At 48.8% G+C, this 16,835-nt stretch overlaps 1 protein-coding gene across 2 annotated transcripts; it reads right to left on the bottom strand.

Annotated features, from left to right (window-relative positions):
- Positions 1 to 10,126: 10,126 nt before the first annotated feature.
- On the bottom strand, positions 10,127 to 16,828 carry CC1H1orf109 (chromosome C1 C1orf109 homolog). 2 transcript variants are annotated; one of them, XM_042996959.1, is made up of 5 exons: positions 16,553 to 16,828; positions 16,081 to 16,358; positions 14,039 to 14,215; positions 11,914 to 12,032; positions 10,127 to 11,754 (listed from the first exon to the last, which is right to left on the bottom strand). In XM_042996959.1, the coding sequence occupies exons 2-5, from the start codon at positions 16,353 to 16,355 to the stop codon at positions 11,717 to 11,719; spliced, it is 609 nt and encodes a 202-aa protein (XP_042852893.1). In that variant the 5' UTR covers positions 16,356 to 16,358; positions 16,553 to 16,828; the 3' UTR covers positions 10,127 to 11,716. The 2 variants fall into 2 exon arrangements, with proteins under 2 accessions (XP_042852893.1, XP_007092544.1); XM_007092482.3 differs by having other exon boundaries at positions 14,039 to 14,218.
- Between the last annotated feature and the right edge of the window lie 7 nt (positions 16,829 to 16,835).

Raw genomic sequence — 16,835 nt, forward strand, 5'->3', positions numbered from 1 at the left:
GCAGAGAGAGAGAGAGAGACACAGAATCCGAAGCAGGCTCCAGGCTCTGAGCTGTCAGCACAGAGCCCGACTCAGGGCTCAAACTCACAAACCGTGAGATCATGACCTGAGCCAAAGTTGGACGCTTAACTGACTGAGCCACCCAGGCACTCCAAGAAACTCGTCTTAAAAAAAAATTGTTTTTAATGTTTTTTTATTTTTAAGAGAGAGAGAGAGAGAGAGAGAGAGAGAGAGAGAGATCATGAAAAGGGAGGGCAGAGAGCAAGGGAGACGCAGAATCCGAAGCAGGCTCCAGGTTCTGAGCTGTCAGCACAGAGATCAATGAGGGGCTGGAACTCACAAGCTGTGAGGTCATGACCTGAGCCAGTCAGATCCCCAACCAACTGAGCCACTCAGGCACCCCTCTCCCCACCAAGAAATTCTTCTTACAGAGATCATAGCCTGTGTGGTTCTGTCCTTACCCTACAGAACCCCTCTGCACTCTTACCAGCCTAGACCTTCCTCTCTTCTTGGAACTCTCCTTCCTTGGCTCCTGGCCCCCAGGACCTTCTGGTTCTCCTCTGACCCTCTCTGACATCAACTTGGGCCATGTAGTCCACGGTGAGATTCCCTAACAAGGTCCCTCGGATGCCTCTTCTTCTCTCTGCACACATTCTCCCAAAGCTTTATCACTCTAGTGCTGACTCCTCTGATGATGTCCAAACCTATCTGTCCAGAAATGGGCTGGGCATCCCCCCACCCCTGACACTACTCATATGCTGTCTCCCACCACCCACCCCAAAACTCATTCAGCTCCTGTGTCCCCGACCTTGGTGTATGGCTAACAGCTTGAAGCCATTGTCCCTCATTCCCTACATTTATTACCGGCTTGGTTGACCCCACCCTCCAAACCTCTCTGGAATGGGCTTCTCTCCATCTCCACTGCTGGAGCCCTGGTTTGATCTTCTATCTCACATCTGGACAGCCTCTCTGTCCTCCTCTGCCTGGGGTGACCCTCCTTCCAGGTCCCCGTATGCCTGGCCTTGGGCTTCCCCTCCCACCTCATCTGCCACTGACACCTCTCTCCACTCTGCCCCCCTTGCCTTCCTGCTCCTTTCTGAACACACCAAGCTGGCTTCCACCGCAGGACCCTCTGGAAGACTTTTCCATCAGATCAGCAGTTTTCAAACTTTTTGGTCTTATGACCCCATTACATTTTTTTAAATGTTTATTTTATTCTGAAGGATGGGCAGAGAGACAGAGGGAGAGAGAGAAAATCCCAAGCGGGCTCCGCACTGTCAGCACAGAGCCTTCATGGGACTCGATCTCATGAACCATGAGATCATGGCCTGAGCCGAAATCAAGAATCGGACGCTTCACTGACTGAGCCACCCAGGCGCCTCGGCACCATTACATTCTTAAAATTGAAGACCCCAAGAAATACAAATCAAAACCACAATGAGATACCACCTTACACCTGTCAGAATGGCTAACATGAACAACTCAGGCAATAACAGACGTTGGCGAGGATAGGGAGAAAGAGGATCTCTTTTGCATTGTTGGTGGGAATGCAAGCTGGTGCAGCCACTCTGGAAAACAGTATGAACGTTCTTCAAAAAATTAAAAATAGAACTACCCTACGACCCAGCGATTGCACTACTAGGTATTTATTGAAGGGATACAGGTGTGCTGTTTCAAAGGGACACATGCATCCCAATGTTTATAGCAGCACTATCAATAATACCCAAAGTATGGAAAGAGCCCAAATATCCACTGACGGATGAATGGATAAAGAAGATGTGGTATATGTATACAATGGAGTATTACTCGGCAATCACAAAGAATATGAAATCTTGTCATTTGCAACTACGTGGATGGAACTAGAGGGTATTACGCCAAGCAAAATTAGTCAGAGAAAGACAAATATCATATGACTTCACTCACATGAGGACGTTAAGACACAAAACAGATGAACACAAGGGAAGGGAAGCAAAAATAATATAAAAACAGAGAGGGGGACAAAACAGAAGAGAGTCGTAAATATGGAGAACAAACAGAAGGTTACTGGAGGGGTTAGGGGAGGGGGGACGGGCTAAGTGGGTAAGGGGCATTAAGGACTCTACTTCTGAAATCATTGTTGCACTATATGCTAACTAATTTGAATATAAGTTAAAAAAAAGAAATTTAAAGGAAAAACTGAGTAATTTACTTGTTAAATCAAAAGGATTAAGACATAAAAAAAAAAATGAGGCCCCCAAAGAGCTTCTGTTTGTGTTTATGAGGGTTACGTGGGTTATTAGAAATTAAATCTAAGAATGTTTTGAAACAGTCGAGCGCACAAGCACGTGTCCTATTAGCTGTCAGAGCAATGATGTCATTACATATCATGGGGCATTGCAAAGCCCCCTTGTACACTCATGAGAGAACGTGAGTAGAAACAACATACAGTGTCTCAGTGTTATGCCACGTCTTCACCAGCGGATCCCCTGAAAGGGGCCCGAATCCCCAGACAACACTCTGAGAACCATCGCACCAGATAACGCATCTCTGTTTCTTTCACTTCATTTGTGCACACGTTACCTTCTCAGAAAGCCTTCTCTGCCCCTCTTGGCCCCTCCCCAAGTCAGTCTATCCCATTACTCTTACCATCAAAATTATCCATTTTCTTGCCTCCTTTGTCACTCCCCACCAGGATGCAAGCTCCATGCAGGTAGAGGTCCAGACTCTAGGTCAGCTTGGAGCCCAGCATAGCACCTGGCACATAGTAGACACTCAAAGACAGATTTTTAAATGGATGAGTTGTTCTCAAGCCTTTGCCACGTATTAAAGTCATGGGGGAGAGGGCTGTGCTTTTAAAATGACCGCATTCCCGCCAATTAAACCAGAATTGTGGGGGTGGATGCAGGCATTGGCGCTTCTTAAAGTGCCCCAAGTGACTCCAATGTGCAGCCAAGAATAAGAACCACTGGTCTAAATTTTTTTTTAATGTGTGTTTATTTTGGGGGGGGGAGGGGCAGAGAGAGAGGGAGACACAGAATCCGAAGCAGGCTCCAGGCTCTGAGCTGTCAGCACAGAGCCCGATGTGGGGCCCAAACCCACGGGCTGCGAGATCATGACCTGAGCCGAAGTCGGACGCTTAACCGACTGAGCCACCCAGGCTCCCCTGGTCTAAATTCTTAAATCCTCGCCGATGGAGAGGCTGTTTTCCCTGACTCGGTCAGAGTTACACACAGAGTATAAATGAGGGCAGCTCCAGGGCTTGCCAGTCTCCTGCTGGCCCCCGCGGCCAGACCTAGGGGTGGTGAGTTGGAGGAAGCTATTAGGTTAGAGTCCTCCACGGGGGAGGAGTGCCCTCAGATCCCACGCCTTGGACCAAAGCGGCGGGTCCACAGCGTGCGTCGCTGGCACTGGTTATGCTCACGCACGTCCACAGGGCTCCCTGCACCGGGTGCACTTGCCCCCATGCAGTGGCGTGGAATCCTCATGCTTTGGTAACTCACGGAGAATGACGGTGACTTCAGCGGATAGACACAGAAATGAGGCAGGTCCCCAGATTGCCCTGGGCTGGGGGAAGTCTCAACATCCACCGCCCTTGCCTCTGAAGTGTAGCCAAATGCAGCCAGGAAATGACACACCTTCCTCTCCTATGTGAGCAAAGCTTCCCTCACCGAGCAGTCACCAGAACCCCTGCCTGCTTCAGGGACTCTCAGGCCCGTGCTGGGAACTTCTGCTCAGGGCTGGTGTCAGCCACCATGCGGCCCGGAGCAGCTCCTGAGGCAAGAGTTGCTAGGGAGAGACGACGTACCCAGCACCATGTTGGGTGTGCTCTACACACGGGCTTGTTTTATCCTGGTGGTTGTCAGAGGGAGATAATGGTCTCCATTGCCCAGGGGAGGAAACTGAGGCACGGAGAGGTTTAGATGACTTGACCAGGGACACCCCGCCAGGTCTGTCTCAGACGACTATGCAGTAGATTGAATACTGGGGCTCGTCAAGGATGAAAATTGCAGATCGAGAGTGTGACCTTGGAGAAATCACACGACCCTCCTAAATCCGGCTCCTTAGGGAAACAGTGCCTACCCCACGGGGTTGTTATAATGGATACAAAGCTCTCGATATAAGCATGAAGCGGAGAGATTGCTCAGTAAATAGTAATTACACGATTATTCTTGTTGGTTCCCCAATCCTTTCCATTACACCCCGGCACTTCTCAGAGGAAAATGACTTTTGTATACAATTTAAAGTTCTTCCTCACGTATCAGCCCATTTACTTTTTTGCAGTGGCCCTACGAAGTTGAAACTTTTGTCCACCCCACTGTGTTTTTGGTCTTTTGATCAAGACAGTGGGGTCCAGAGAGGTCAAGTTACCTGCTCAGGTCCCACAGGGGTGAGTGGCAGACGTCCCCACTGCCGGTCCAGAACCTTCTCCCCCACACTGCAGCAGCAGCTGCAGAGGCCCATGACCGACCCTGATCCCAAGCAGAGGTTACGCCCTGGGTTCCTGGGAAGGAGAGAGGCGGGGAAGCCTGAGGTGGGAGGGGGTGCAGAGAGGAGGGTGGAGCTGTGTCCTTGATGTGGTGGCTGGGCCCATTCGGGGTTGTCGCCACAGTCCTAGGGCTTGGCTGGGGCAGCAACCGCCGTTTCCGCTGGTGTGGCAATGCCGGGTGGATCTGGAAACCCACGCCAGGCGGGGTTGGGGGAGGGAGGATGCTCTGCCTGGCCTGGTCTGTGGCTCTTTGTCGGGGTGGGGGTCCACTCCTGGCCTGTTTGATTTCCATCATCTGGCCCTAGGGTGCTCCTAGACCCCCACTTCCTCCTGCTGGAGTGCATTAGCCAGAAATCATTTCTGAAAGGTGACAATGGGCCAGGAGCAGCTGAGTGGGACTGGGAAGCACCTCTTCAGTGCCTTTGAAGACATGGTCACATGATGGGGATGGCCTGTAACCAGAAGGTCGGGTAACAGGAGCCTTTGGGAGTGGAGCAAGGCCAGATTCCTCACTGATGGATAAGTCATCTGCTCTGCGCAGGCTCAGACTTGGGAGGAGAGAGGGTCTGTCCACAGGTCTGAGGGAGCTACTACTAGGAGGAAGCAGGGCAGGACCAGCAACATACTTTGCAGGGCCCAGTGCCAAATGAAAATCCCCCCTTCTTGTCCAAAAGCTATTAAGAATGTCCAGCAGGTGACGGCAGAGCATTTAGCCAAGGCGGGTGACCCTTAGGTGCACAGGTCACGTGTCCATGAAGCCACCCTGAAGTGGGATCGAGGGAAAGTGAGCCAAGGAGGAAGTCGCGTGAAGGGCAGCCACAGGGGTCTTCTTTCGGCCCTGATGACCTCCTGACCAAAACAAAGAGAAGCTGCAAACATAAAGACAAACAGGTCTGGAGCCACACTCAATGTTTCCTAGACGGACAGCACGCTCCGCTGGGGCATTTGTAGCTCTCCCGAGTAACCCGGTCCACCTCGGCCAACCAGCATCCTCAGAGCGTCCAGGTCTTGCCTTATTTGGAGGAGGGAGGGCATTCAACTTGTATCTCTGTCTTGGGGGAGTTCGAAGTGCTGGGAAAAGATGTCATGCCTTTTTTTTTTTCCCCATTTGGGAAAAAGGCGTCTGGAGCTATTCCTTTAGTTTACGGAACTGACAACCAAGGATGGTGAGTACAAAGGGTGATGGCCCAGGAAAGAGTCAAAATATTAATAACGGGCTTGGTTGGCACTGTCCTCCAGTCCCCCGCCCTGGGGTTCGTGTGGCCGGGAAGCCTGATGTCTCTGTTTCAGCAGTGGGATCAGAACCAGCTTTCAGAGCAACATAAGCCAGGGGTAATTTTTAGCACAGACGTAACTTTCTAGTTCTTTTTCCCTACCCCTCATTTTTCAGTTGCCTTTAAAGAGGCCACAGAGAGCTGAAAAACAAATCCAAGTTTAAAGAGACAAGTGCAAAAATGCAAACCGGGCAAGGGGACAGAGCCACCAGCTGGACAAAATGTGCCTGGAAAATAGCATCCTCTGCTTGGCAGGTGCTGGGAATTTATGGCTGAGTTTTGCAGACTTTCACCACGTTACGAGCCAGCTCAGGAGACCCTCATAAAACCCTGCTTATATGAAAGAACAAACTAGCTGATAAAAGTCAGCTGCTGCCTATAAACGCGCTGTGGGGATTGCAATTGAGTGGTGGATTTATTAGTCTGGGCTCTTTGTGCAAGTTAAGAACTACTGCCCACGGCAGAATCGGGAAGGGTTGCTCTCTGCTCACATGACGACAAGCGGGCCATGCTCACCCCTCCCTGGTTACTTTCTCCATTAGAGACCGGAGGGAAGATTCTCGCTGAGATTAGGTTGCTCGGGATCTACTCTTACACTCCCCTTTCTTCCCTCCCACAAAAACCTACCAAAAGAATCAGTCACTCTCCATCTGCACTCCACACGTCCTTTATGACAGCAATTCTAACATGGGCTTACCTATCTGCCTGGCCCGCTGGACCATGTACTTCTGTCTCTTTGTATCCCCAGCAATCGGTTCTGTGCTGGGCACACAGGGAGGCCTCTGAAGGAATGAATACAGATCCGGCAGACTATAAGGTGCTGTATGCAGAAGTTACTCCCAGCCCTCTCTCTCTGCTGCTTTTTCTTAGGATTAAAGCCATCTTTCTTTCTCTTTTTTTCTTTTCTTTTTCTTTCTTTCCTTCTTTCTTCTCTCTTTCCTTCCTTTCTTTCCTTCCTTCCTTTTCTTTCTCTCTCCCTTCTTTCTCTCCCTCTCTCTCTCTTTATTTTTAAATATTTACTTATTTTCAGAGGGAGAGAGAGAATCCCAAGCAGGCTCTGTTGTCAGCACAGAGCCCACCCCAAGGCTCCGGCTCACAAACTACCGGATCATGACCTGAGCTGAAAACATGAGTTGGACGCTTAACCAACTGAGCCACCCAGGCGGCCCTGGATTAAGGCTCTTTAAAAAAAAAAGAAAAAAATTCTTTTAATGTCTATTTTTGAGAGAGAGAGAGAGAGAGAGAGACAGGGAGCGAGCAGGGGAGGAGCAGAGGGAGACAGAGTCCAAAGCAGGCTCCACACTGAGCTGTCAGCACAGCGCCCGATGTGGGACTCAAACTCACGAACTGTGAGATCATGACCTGAGCCAAAGTCAGCTGCTTGACTGACTGAGCCACCCAGGTGCCCCCCAAGGCTCTTTCTTAAATGACCCTGCAACAGAATAAAGGTGCTTGATAAGAATGCAGGCATTTAGCCCCTCCTCACACAGGCCAGATCAGAATCTCTGGGGCTGGGGCCCTAATATGCTGTACCAGGTACCAGTCTCAGGAAAAAAAAAAAAAAAAAAAAAAAAAAGGCTTTCTTTTGCACTCTATAGAAACCAAGCGGCGTTTCAGGAATGATGGGGAGAGAGAGTGCCTGGAAGATAAACCCATCATTCCTTAAGGACTGGCTATCTCCTCCCAGCCCTGGCATTAAGGGCAAAGGTGCAGGACTCTGGCAGACAGTCTAGGGACTCACTCCTGCCCTCCTGGCTATGGGTCCAGAAGGGGGGCTAACTGGCAAGGTCACGGCCACCCAGAGAGAACCCTGCCTGCTTTCACGTGCCACTGCCACACCTGATGGGGTCAGCACTGCACTCACCTCTGAGTGGAATCCTGTCCCATGCAGACCCCCAACTCTTGTCACAGCTGAGTGGGTGGCTGGGGTGCATTTGCCCTCTGCAGCAGAGGGGAAATGGTGGTGAAGGGAAAAGACTCCTCTCATCAGAGCCCAGAAAACCCTGATTCAAAATGTGGCGATGTCACTGATAAGCCATGGGCGCTTAGGAAATGCACCAGGTCTCAGAGCCTACTTGTTTCACGGCTTGTGTTAAAGAGGATCACAGAACTACCCGTTTAGGTGACTCAGAGTCTGTAGTAAATTTCCACCCCTTACATGTTTAAATATTTACCCAAACCCCTTACATGTCTCCTCTCACTTAGGTCCTGTAAGGACCTATACCGTCATCTCCATTACACAAACGAACAAACTGTAGAGGAGAGAGGATTTCCCCAAGACTAGCTGGTGAGAGGCTGAGCTGAGACTTGAACCCAGGTCTGGGTCACTCACGATTCAGCACACTTTCCCAAGTGTATTATCTTCCTCTCCTCCCTGAGCTTGTTCCTCTAGATGCACGCCCTCCCAGGCGAATGTGCACAGAGAGAAGGGACCGACAACAACTCAGCACTCGGACAGCTGGGGATGGTACCTGGCTCCTATCATCCACATTAAAGTCAGACAATGAAGTCACCATGCAATCTGGACACTCTTTGGGCAGGGCAGAAGTCCTCTTCAGAGCCTAGGAGGATCCCACCGGCTTTGAAAAACCCCTTCTCCACCATGAGAATTTTGAGGTCAAATTCTAAATGTGGATGCAGTAGAGACAGGAAAGAAAGAATCCTAAATTCTTCATTTCATCCCAACAGATTGTCTCACTGACAGGGAAGGGGTTCTGACCCCCGAGAGTCTATTTCCCCAACTAAAGGAAACAGAAAAGAGCTCCCATCTAATATCTCAACCCCTATGCTATGGCATGCTTAAGGAGGGATCACTGGAAGCATTCCTGCTATGAGTCTGCTTAGTTTAGAAGTTAAATAGGAGTCCAGTAAAAATACCAACAGACTTCTTTCTTTATTGGGGGTGAGCCGGTGCAGTGGGATTAGCTAGTTGAAAAATTCCAGGGAAAACAGGCATAATGAACGGGGGTGAGAGTACAGGAAGGTGGTGGAAACCCATAAGACACTAAGACTTTGAAAACAACCTAAATGTCCATTGGTAAGGGGCTACTTAAATAAACTATGGTATACCCAAACAACAGAAAAATATGCAACTATTCTAGAAAAAATTAAGGAAGCTCTTTATGTATTCACATAGAATGACCTTCGAGATACAGTAATTGGGGGAGGGGGGAGAGGTGCAAAGCTGAGTACACAGTATGCTACAGTTTGTACAAAATTTGGGAGAAAACAAAAAAACCCATTTGCTCATTATATTAGTTATCTATTGCTATGCGACAGATTACCCCAAAACTTAATGGTTTAAAACGAACGTTTATTATGTTTCCATGGGTCAGGAATCCGGCCACAGCTCAGCTGGTTGCCTTTGTCTTAGGTCCTCATGAAGTTGTAGTCTAGCTGTTAGCTGGGGCTGTGGTCTCACCAGAAGGCTTAAGTCACAGGGGCGCAGGGGTTCTGCTTCCAAGCTCAGTCACGCGATTGCTGGCAGGCATCGGTCTCTCACACAAGCTCTCCACAGGGCCGACTTGGAACACTGCAGCTGACTTCTCCCAGCGTGAGGGATCCAAGAGGGAGTGATGGACCAAGATGGAGGCTGCAGTCTTAACAGCTAGTTTCAGAACGAACACCCCACCGCTCCCATAGAATCTAGGGCGTTGCCCCCGCCCCCCAGCCCTACAAAATTAGGGTCTAAATTTTAACAAGAGCCCAGTGATTTCTATACACGTTAAAGCTTGAGAAACACTGGTTTAAATCTTTCCCTGGTTGAACCATAAACCTTTCTAGGGATCTCTTTCATCTGTCTCCAGAGCACATCATAAGGCCTGACACCCAAATGTCTTTTAAGTTTTATTTATGATTATTAACGTATGTGATAGATTTTTTAAATTCCTGGGAGAACGTCTACCATATTGTTAAAAACAGTAGACAGTGTGCATTTTCACTTTCTGTAATACTTCAATCTTCTACAATGAGAATGTACAATCTTTATAAGTAGAAATACATGAAGATTTGGAAAAACAAAAGATATAATACATTCCTAAAATTGTATATGAGATGTACACTGGTGTATATTGTGTTGAGCTATTTTTAGAGATACGAAAGTGAAAAGATGGCTAAAAAAGTTTTTTTTGAGTTTATCTAGGGACACCTGGGTGGCTCAGTCAGTTAAGCATCTGACTTCAGCTCAGGTCATGATCTCGTAGTCTGGGAGTTCGAGCCCTACATCGGGCTCTGTGCTGAAAGCTCAGAGCCTGGAGCCTGCTTCAGATTCTGTGTCTCCCTCTCTCTGTGCCTCTCCCCAGCTCATGCTCTTTCTCTCAAAAATAAATAAAAATTTAAAAATTTTAAAAATAATAAAAGTTTATCTAAAAAAATAATAATTAAAAAAATAAAAAGTTTATTTAACAGTATATACCAATGATGCCACATTTGTGGGGTTTTTTTAAATTTGTGGATATGGACACAGAAAGAGCCATATATCAAAATTTCTCTGATGGAGTTTGTGTTTCATACTTTTCTACATTTAAAATTTTTCCTACAATTTTCCTCTGATTTTTTAAAAAGCATATAGAACACTTTTGTAGTAAAAAAAAAAAAAAAAAGTCATCTTCATTTTAAAAATATCTACACTCTTTACTAAGCCTCTCTACATCCAGTGACCCAGATTTTCCCACAACCTAGGAAGCTGACAGGTCTGGAAGTACCCAACCATTTCACAGATGAGGCACTGGGCTTCAGAAATAACGCTGATGGCCTGATTCTGGGCGCTCTTCTCCCACCGTGCAGCTACTCCAAGATCAGAGGGATGTGGAAAATCAGGTGCCAGCTTTGGTCAGAAAAAAACCCCCATCATTTTAGCAGTCTTACTATGCCCAGTTACTTAACTCTCAGACAGGGAACAGAGGAACACCATGGAAGGCAAAGCACTGAGAATGATTCATGCTGCGCCACCTCCCCTGGTGGCGGACTCCGGAAACTGAATGACGACGAGGAGCTAAAGCAGCTGGACAATGATAGACGACTCTGACTTATGAGTTTTCAAACTTTACGATGGTGCAAAAGCAATACGTGTCCACCAGAAACCGTACTTCAGATTTTGAATTTGGATCTTTTCTCGGACTGGCAATACGCGGTCCGATCCTCTGTTGTGACACCGGGTGACAGCAGCAAGCCCCAGCTTACGGTCAGCCCCAAGTTCACAAGGGTACACAACGTATACAGCCACTCCGTGCCCATACCACCCTTCTGTTTTGCAATCAATTACACGAGATATTCAACACTTTATGGTACAACAGGCTTGGTATTCAATGATTTTACCCAACTGTAGGCTAATGTGAGTGTTCAGGGCACATTTAAGGCAGGCGAGGCTGAGCTATGACATTTGGTAGGGTAGGTGCATTAAATGCATTTTTGACTCACGATATTTTCAACTTACATGATGACATTATCAAGATGTAACACCATTATAGGTCGAGGAAGATCTGTACTGTCTTCCATCAATATGACCCTTATTTCTTTAAATCATCAAGAAGAATCATCTTGCGTCAGGGAATCGGGTACTGATACAAATACACGTAACAGGGCCGGGTGTCAACCAAGCTCAGAGCTTTGGATGATGCTCAGAGGGATGCCACTCTCTCCCCCGTCCTTTCCTTCCCTACCACATCTGTGGCTGTGGCTCCTGCCCCCAGTGTTCTCTTGCACTGCCTTTCCTGCATTCTCTCTGCCTCCATCATCCATTCCCGAGCCTAGAAAAGGGCAAGGGGCGTCCACGTACTTTCGACCATGACAGAGCAGGGGGAGGCCGCAACATTAGAAACATCTAACACAACCCTCCCAAGGGCTACTCCTCCGGCCCAGGCACTAATCTTTCAAGTATGTTAGGTTACAATACTGACATTTCTTTAGAAATACCAGAATGCACCAGTATCAGCCTTCAACCGTGTCTCACTAGTATGCTGATAAACACACCACTTCCTTACTCTTCCAAGAAGAAGGAAACATTCAGTAGGGTATCTGGAATAGGAAGAGAGAAAAACTGTGGCATATCACCTCTCCAGGGAACGTAAAACATCAGATTTATAAAAAATATGGAAGCACTGCAAGGGCATCTCTGTAAGACAGAGAGACACAGAGAAAGAAAGCAGACATGAAGGCATAAATGAAAACCAGTACCTTGTACAAGGGTTTGGTGTTCATCTTCTGAAATCTGGTCCCAGGCCTTGGGCAAAGCTTGGATGTTGGCCAAGTCTCCCCACTGGATGGAGGACAGGAGGCACTTTCTCTTCAGGTAACTTCCGGGAAGTTAAGGACTGCTCAAAAAGACAACGAAATATGCTGAAGGGAAAAATACCCTGGGGAGAGCTACGAGAAGCTAGAAGGGTAAGGGGTAGCTCTCTCGCACTCACCTATGTCACACATCTTTGCTGAGCACCTCTTCACTCACAGTGCTACAGGGCCAGAGGGATGAAACATCACCCCAACAATCTAGGATCTCACCACGCTGAGCAGAAAAACCAGAAAGTAGAAAGGGAGAATCTCAGGGACACAAAAGAGGAAACTCTGTGGCGGTTCAGAAGTTGAGTGACGAGTCCCTCCCATTTGGAGGGCCTCAGGAAGATTCCAGCTGGCAAGAAAAGCATAAGGTGCAGAAGTGAGGAAGCATGGAATGGTTTCAGGGCCGAGTAAATCCTCCAATCTGGCCGGCTGGAACACGCACAGCAGTCAGAAAGGTGGCCGAGAAGGCAGGCTGAGCCAGAACACAAAGAGCACCGAAGACCCACATGGGGATTCTGGAAGCTGTCGAAAACTCCTCTATAGGCAACAGGCAGAACAAAGATGTCTTCAGACTACCGTTGAGGTCCCTAGCCGGAGCCGGCTTAGAGGGAAAGAAGGCAGAGACAGAGAAACCTGTCAAGAGGCTGCATAGATCAAGGGGCCTCACGAGAGACAAGAGACTATGGAAGAGGCAGTGCAGATAGAGAAGAAAAATACAAGAAGCGCCAAGGAAACGGATTCAAAACACCTGACAGGCGGCCGTGTGGACGTTGGGAGAAGAGGACCTGGCACATAGTCAGCGCTCAGTAACACTGGCGGCGGCTACTGCTCCCCCGCCTAGGCTGTCCCACTGCCTCCACAGCTGCCACCGCCACAGCTGCCACCAATGCAGTGAAAAAGGAAAGAGAGAGGGAGAGGGGGAAGGGGCTGCTGGAGTTCCCACACAATGATCACACAGGGTTGATCCTACACCTGGAGGGAAAGGGGACTGAGTGTGGCGGCAGGAGCAAGGAGCTTGTGCTCCCAGGAGCGACCCGGCTGGAGGCAGCTGTGGGAAGCTGAACATCAAGGCTAGAAATGAGAATGAAGGGCGGATTGGGGAGTTACTCAAATGAAGGCAGAAACTGAAGCCAGAGCGGAGATGCGTGATTCAGGCAAGACTTATGAGAGTGGCGCCTAAGTGGCTCAGTCAGTGAAGCGGCCGACTTCGGCTCAGGTCGTGAACTCATGGTTCAGGAGTTCGAGCCCCACATTGGGCTCTGTGCTGACAGCAAGGAGCCTGGGGCCTCCTTTCGGGTTCTGTGTCTCCCTCTCTCTCTGCCCCTCCCCTGCTCACACTCCGTCTATCAAAAATAAATAAACATTAGGAAAAAAAAAAAAAAAAAGAATTGAGAGAAAAGGGCCAGAACTCCAATGAACTGGTGGTATTCCTGCAGCTCCCCTGGCTCCACACCACCCCAAGTCTTTCCTCCGAACTCAGCCAGGTGATACTGTGAGAAAACACAGGCTGATTATGTTATCCTTCTTCTCAAAACCTTCTAACAGCTTTCCACCTCACTCTGAGCAAAAGCCAAAATCCTTTCAAAGACCTCCAGGGCCCTATGAGGTCCAGCCCCATCTCTCTGACCATGTCTCCTGTTAGGCTCCCCGTCCTCATCCGCTCTAGCCCTGCTGGCTTCCGCACTATTTCATGAACATGTCAGGCATGCTCTCCCCCACAGGGCCTTTGCACTTGTGGTTTCTTCTACCTGGGACACGCTTCCCCCAAATATCACATGGCTCTCTCCTTCGCTCTCGTTAGGTCTTTTCTCAAATGCCACTAACCCAGTGAGCCCTCTCCTGCCCACCCTATTTCAAGTCAGGACTCCATGCTCATCCCTCACTTGCCCTGCTTTATTCTTCTCTAAGTTCAGAGATCAAAGAGAACTGACTGACCCATACTACGTAGTGGTATAATCTCACGAAAACTGAAAGACTTCCTGAAGCAGCTCTGGACGCTGCCTGAAACATGTGCAAAGGATACGAATTTCGATAATGTCTCTCAATATCTTGCAACCATTCCAACATGTCAGCCACCGAAGGGCTCACAACCGAAGCCTGGAGGACACCATCCATGCCAATCGTGTCTGCATGCTGCTCATAGGTCTGAAGCACTCGCTCCACGTGGCTGCTGACAGTGTCACGCACCTTGAGGAGGGCGCTTCTGGGGGAAAAGAAGTCTCGTATTAGGCAATATCATGAGAAAGGCCTAAGGCAGGGTTCCTCAACCTCAGCACACTCACATTTTGGCCTGGATGGTTCTTTGTGGTGGGGAGGTTGCCCTGTGTATTTTAGGACGTCGGGCAGCATCTTTGGCCTGTACCCACTAGATGACAGGAGCAAACCATGCCCCCACCCTCCCCGAGCTATGACGATCAGTAATGTCTCCAGGTATTGCCAAATGTTCCAATGGGAAAAATTGCTCCAGAGGCACAGACTACTGTGGATCCTCGGAAAGTTACTTATTCTCAATCACGTATAAAAATGGTCTGTCTTGCTCACTGCACACCCTAAGTACCTAGAACACGGACACTGGTGCACACAATGACAAACACTTGTTCAATGGATGAATGAGCGGAACGGGATCTTATGAGGACTAAGTGCAATAACGCATATAAAATGCCCAGTAGGAAAGTACCCACCTTATGGTAAATATTTTTATCATTCCACTGGTGACTCCAAGGGACCAGCCACCAAGAAGAAGGCTACAATTTCCAAAAGGACAAAGAATTCCCTAACCTAGAACTGGGGCTTTCAAAACGTGTGGCCTTGACTCACAATTAAAAAACAGACTTAGGGGCGTCTGGGTGGCTCAGTCGGTTAAGTGTCCGACTTCAGCTCAGGTCATGAACCATGGGTTCGAGCCCTGCGTCAGGCTCTGTGCTCACACCTCAGAGCCTGGAGCCTGCTTCAGATTCTGTGCCTCCCTCTCCCTCTGCCCCTCACCTGCTTGCTCACTCGCTCTTTCTCTCTCTCAAAAATAAATAAAACATTTAAAAATTAAAAAAAAAAAGAATGCCAAAAAAAAAAAAAAATAGACTTAAAGTAACAGCCCAATCCTCACAAATATGTCAAGAACTGACATAAAAGTACCTTAGAATATACCACAACATAATTTAATTGACTGATGGTCTATCTCTTCTAATCAACTAAGAAACTAAGTCTGGTTCATTGCTGTATTCCGAGCACCTTGCACTCGGCATCCCGTAAAGGCTTCATGAATGTATTTTGTACAAATGAATACAAAGAAGGGCCCCATCTTTGACCATTTCCAAGTAGTCTATGGCACAGACTGTATACACTAGAACCTTCTCTTGCTCTAGTCAAGGAATGGCCTACGTGCCCTGCCTCTTGTCTATCCTCAATACTTAGAACTCTTAGAGGGTCTCCCGTTCGGCATACTAAGAGTTTAGAGATGTGCTATGCTTGGCACAGAGACATCAACGTATAGCAGAACAGAGTGGCAGCGGACCACTCTGGCCTTGACATCAGGTAAACTTGAGTTAGATCCCAGCTTTACCATTTACGAGTTGTGTGACCACAGGCAATCTGATGGAGCCTCGGTTTCCTCACCAGCAAAATGGGATGAAGTGAGGTTAAGTTAGAGATCTGAAAAGATTTTATGAGATGATACCAGGGTAAAACCCTTGACTCTTAGCACGTCTGAAGTTTAAAGTACAATTCCTCACTGCTTTTTACAAAAGAACTGTAGAAGGGGGCTAATAAGCTTTCTCTATGGCTTTTCTCTTCTCCTTTTGTAACTTCTCCTAAGGCCACCACTGCCATGCCTTATGGGGCAATGGAAATGCCATAAAATGACTTTCTGACAAGAGGTCCCGCTGCGCAACAAATGGGGCAGAGGGTTGGAAGGAGGGAAAGGTTGAACAGAGGAGGGAAGGTTGGGACACCTCCAAATATCATTCTCTCAAGTATGGGAGAAAACTCTCTCCTGACTGATACTGGCTACTTATTAAAGACCAAGTTTTCCCATTTTTCCGCCAAGAAGGAGCGGCATTGAACTCTTACAGCCTCTCCTCTAACTTGTCCAAGACAGTGTCGCCAGCCCACAGCTGCTTGCGCCTCAGCCGCTCCTTTAAGTCTGGGAAGGCCCGAAGTGGTGGCACGTCCTCAAACCGCAGATTCTGGGCCGCCTGCAGCTGCTCTGCCAGGTTGCTGAGGGACAGCAGGAGGGGCTGGCAGTCCCTTAGCGCGCTCTGCCACAGGCCCTGCTGCTCCTCCACCACCGGGAAGCACTGCTTCAGGGCCTCCTGCACCGCAAGCAGAGGTTGGTCTTGGGTCATCTTCTGCCGAGAACAAAAACAGAAAGAAAAGAAAAGAAAAAAACCAACAACAGCATTAGGGCCGCAAGTGGGCGGGGGAAGTACCGGGTCCAGGAGTGATTCTCGTGTTCAAGTGAGGTTCAGCTAAGTCAGGGTCTCCTCGCGGGGGGCTGTCCATCCCTTCCGACAGGAAGTCCTGGCGCGCGGCGCTGTCTTACCTTCAGAGGGGCTCTCGGAGGCCGGGCCCTCGTCTCCCACCTCCGGAAGGGTGTCCGCTCTACCCGTCGGAGGAGGTTTTGTCCGCGGCTAAGGCAGTCTCCGCGGTTTCAGACCGCGGATTCCGCAGGCCGGAGGGCTCTCTCCAAACGCGCGCTTCCCGAGCCAGAATCTTGTCTCCTTTCCTTGAAGCTGCCTTTCCGTAAACCAGCGAGAAAACTGAAAGCTAATACGGTCAAGCTTTGAGGACCCGCCAGGGCTGCCCCCAAGCGCCCGCAGTCTCGC

This window comes from Panthera tigris, chromosome C1 (genome assembly GCF_018350195.1).
Source record: "Panthera tigris isolate Pti1 chromosome C1, P.tigris_Pti1_mat1.1, whole genome shotgun sequence".
NCBI classification, from domain to species: domain Eukaryota; kingdom Metazoa; phylum Chordata; class Mammalia; order Carnivora; family Felidae; genus Panthera; species Panthera tigris.

Excerpts from the sequence above, each read along its gene's own strand:
- CC1H1orf109 (XM_007092482.3), bottom strand. The coding sequence starts at position 16,355 with ATGACCCAAGACCAACCTCTGCTTGCGGTGCAGGAGGCCCTGAAGCAG. Across the intron at positions 14,219-16,080 it reads GACAAGTTAGAGGAGAGGCT|AAGCGCCCTCCTCAAGGTGC; the intron begins GTAAGAGTTCAA and ends CTTTTCCCCCAG. Across the intron at positions 11,755-11,913 it reads ACACCAAACCCTTGTACAAG|ATACCCTACTGAATGTTTCC; the intron begins GTACTGGTTTTC and ends TTCCTATTCCAG.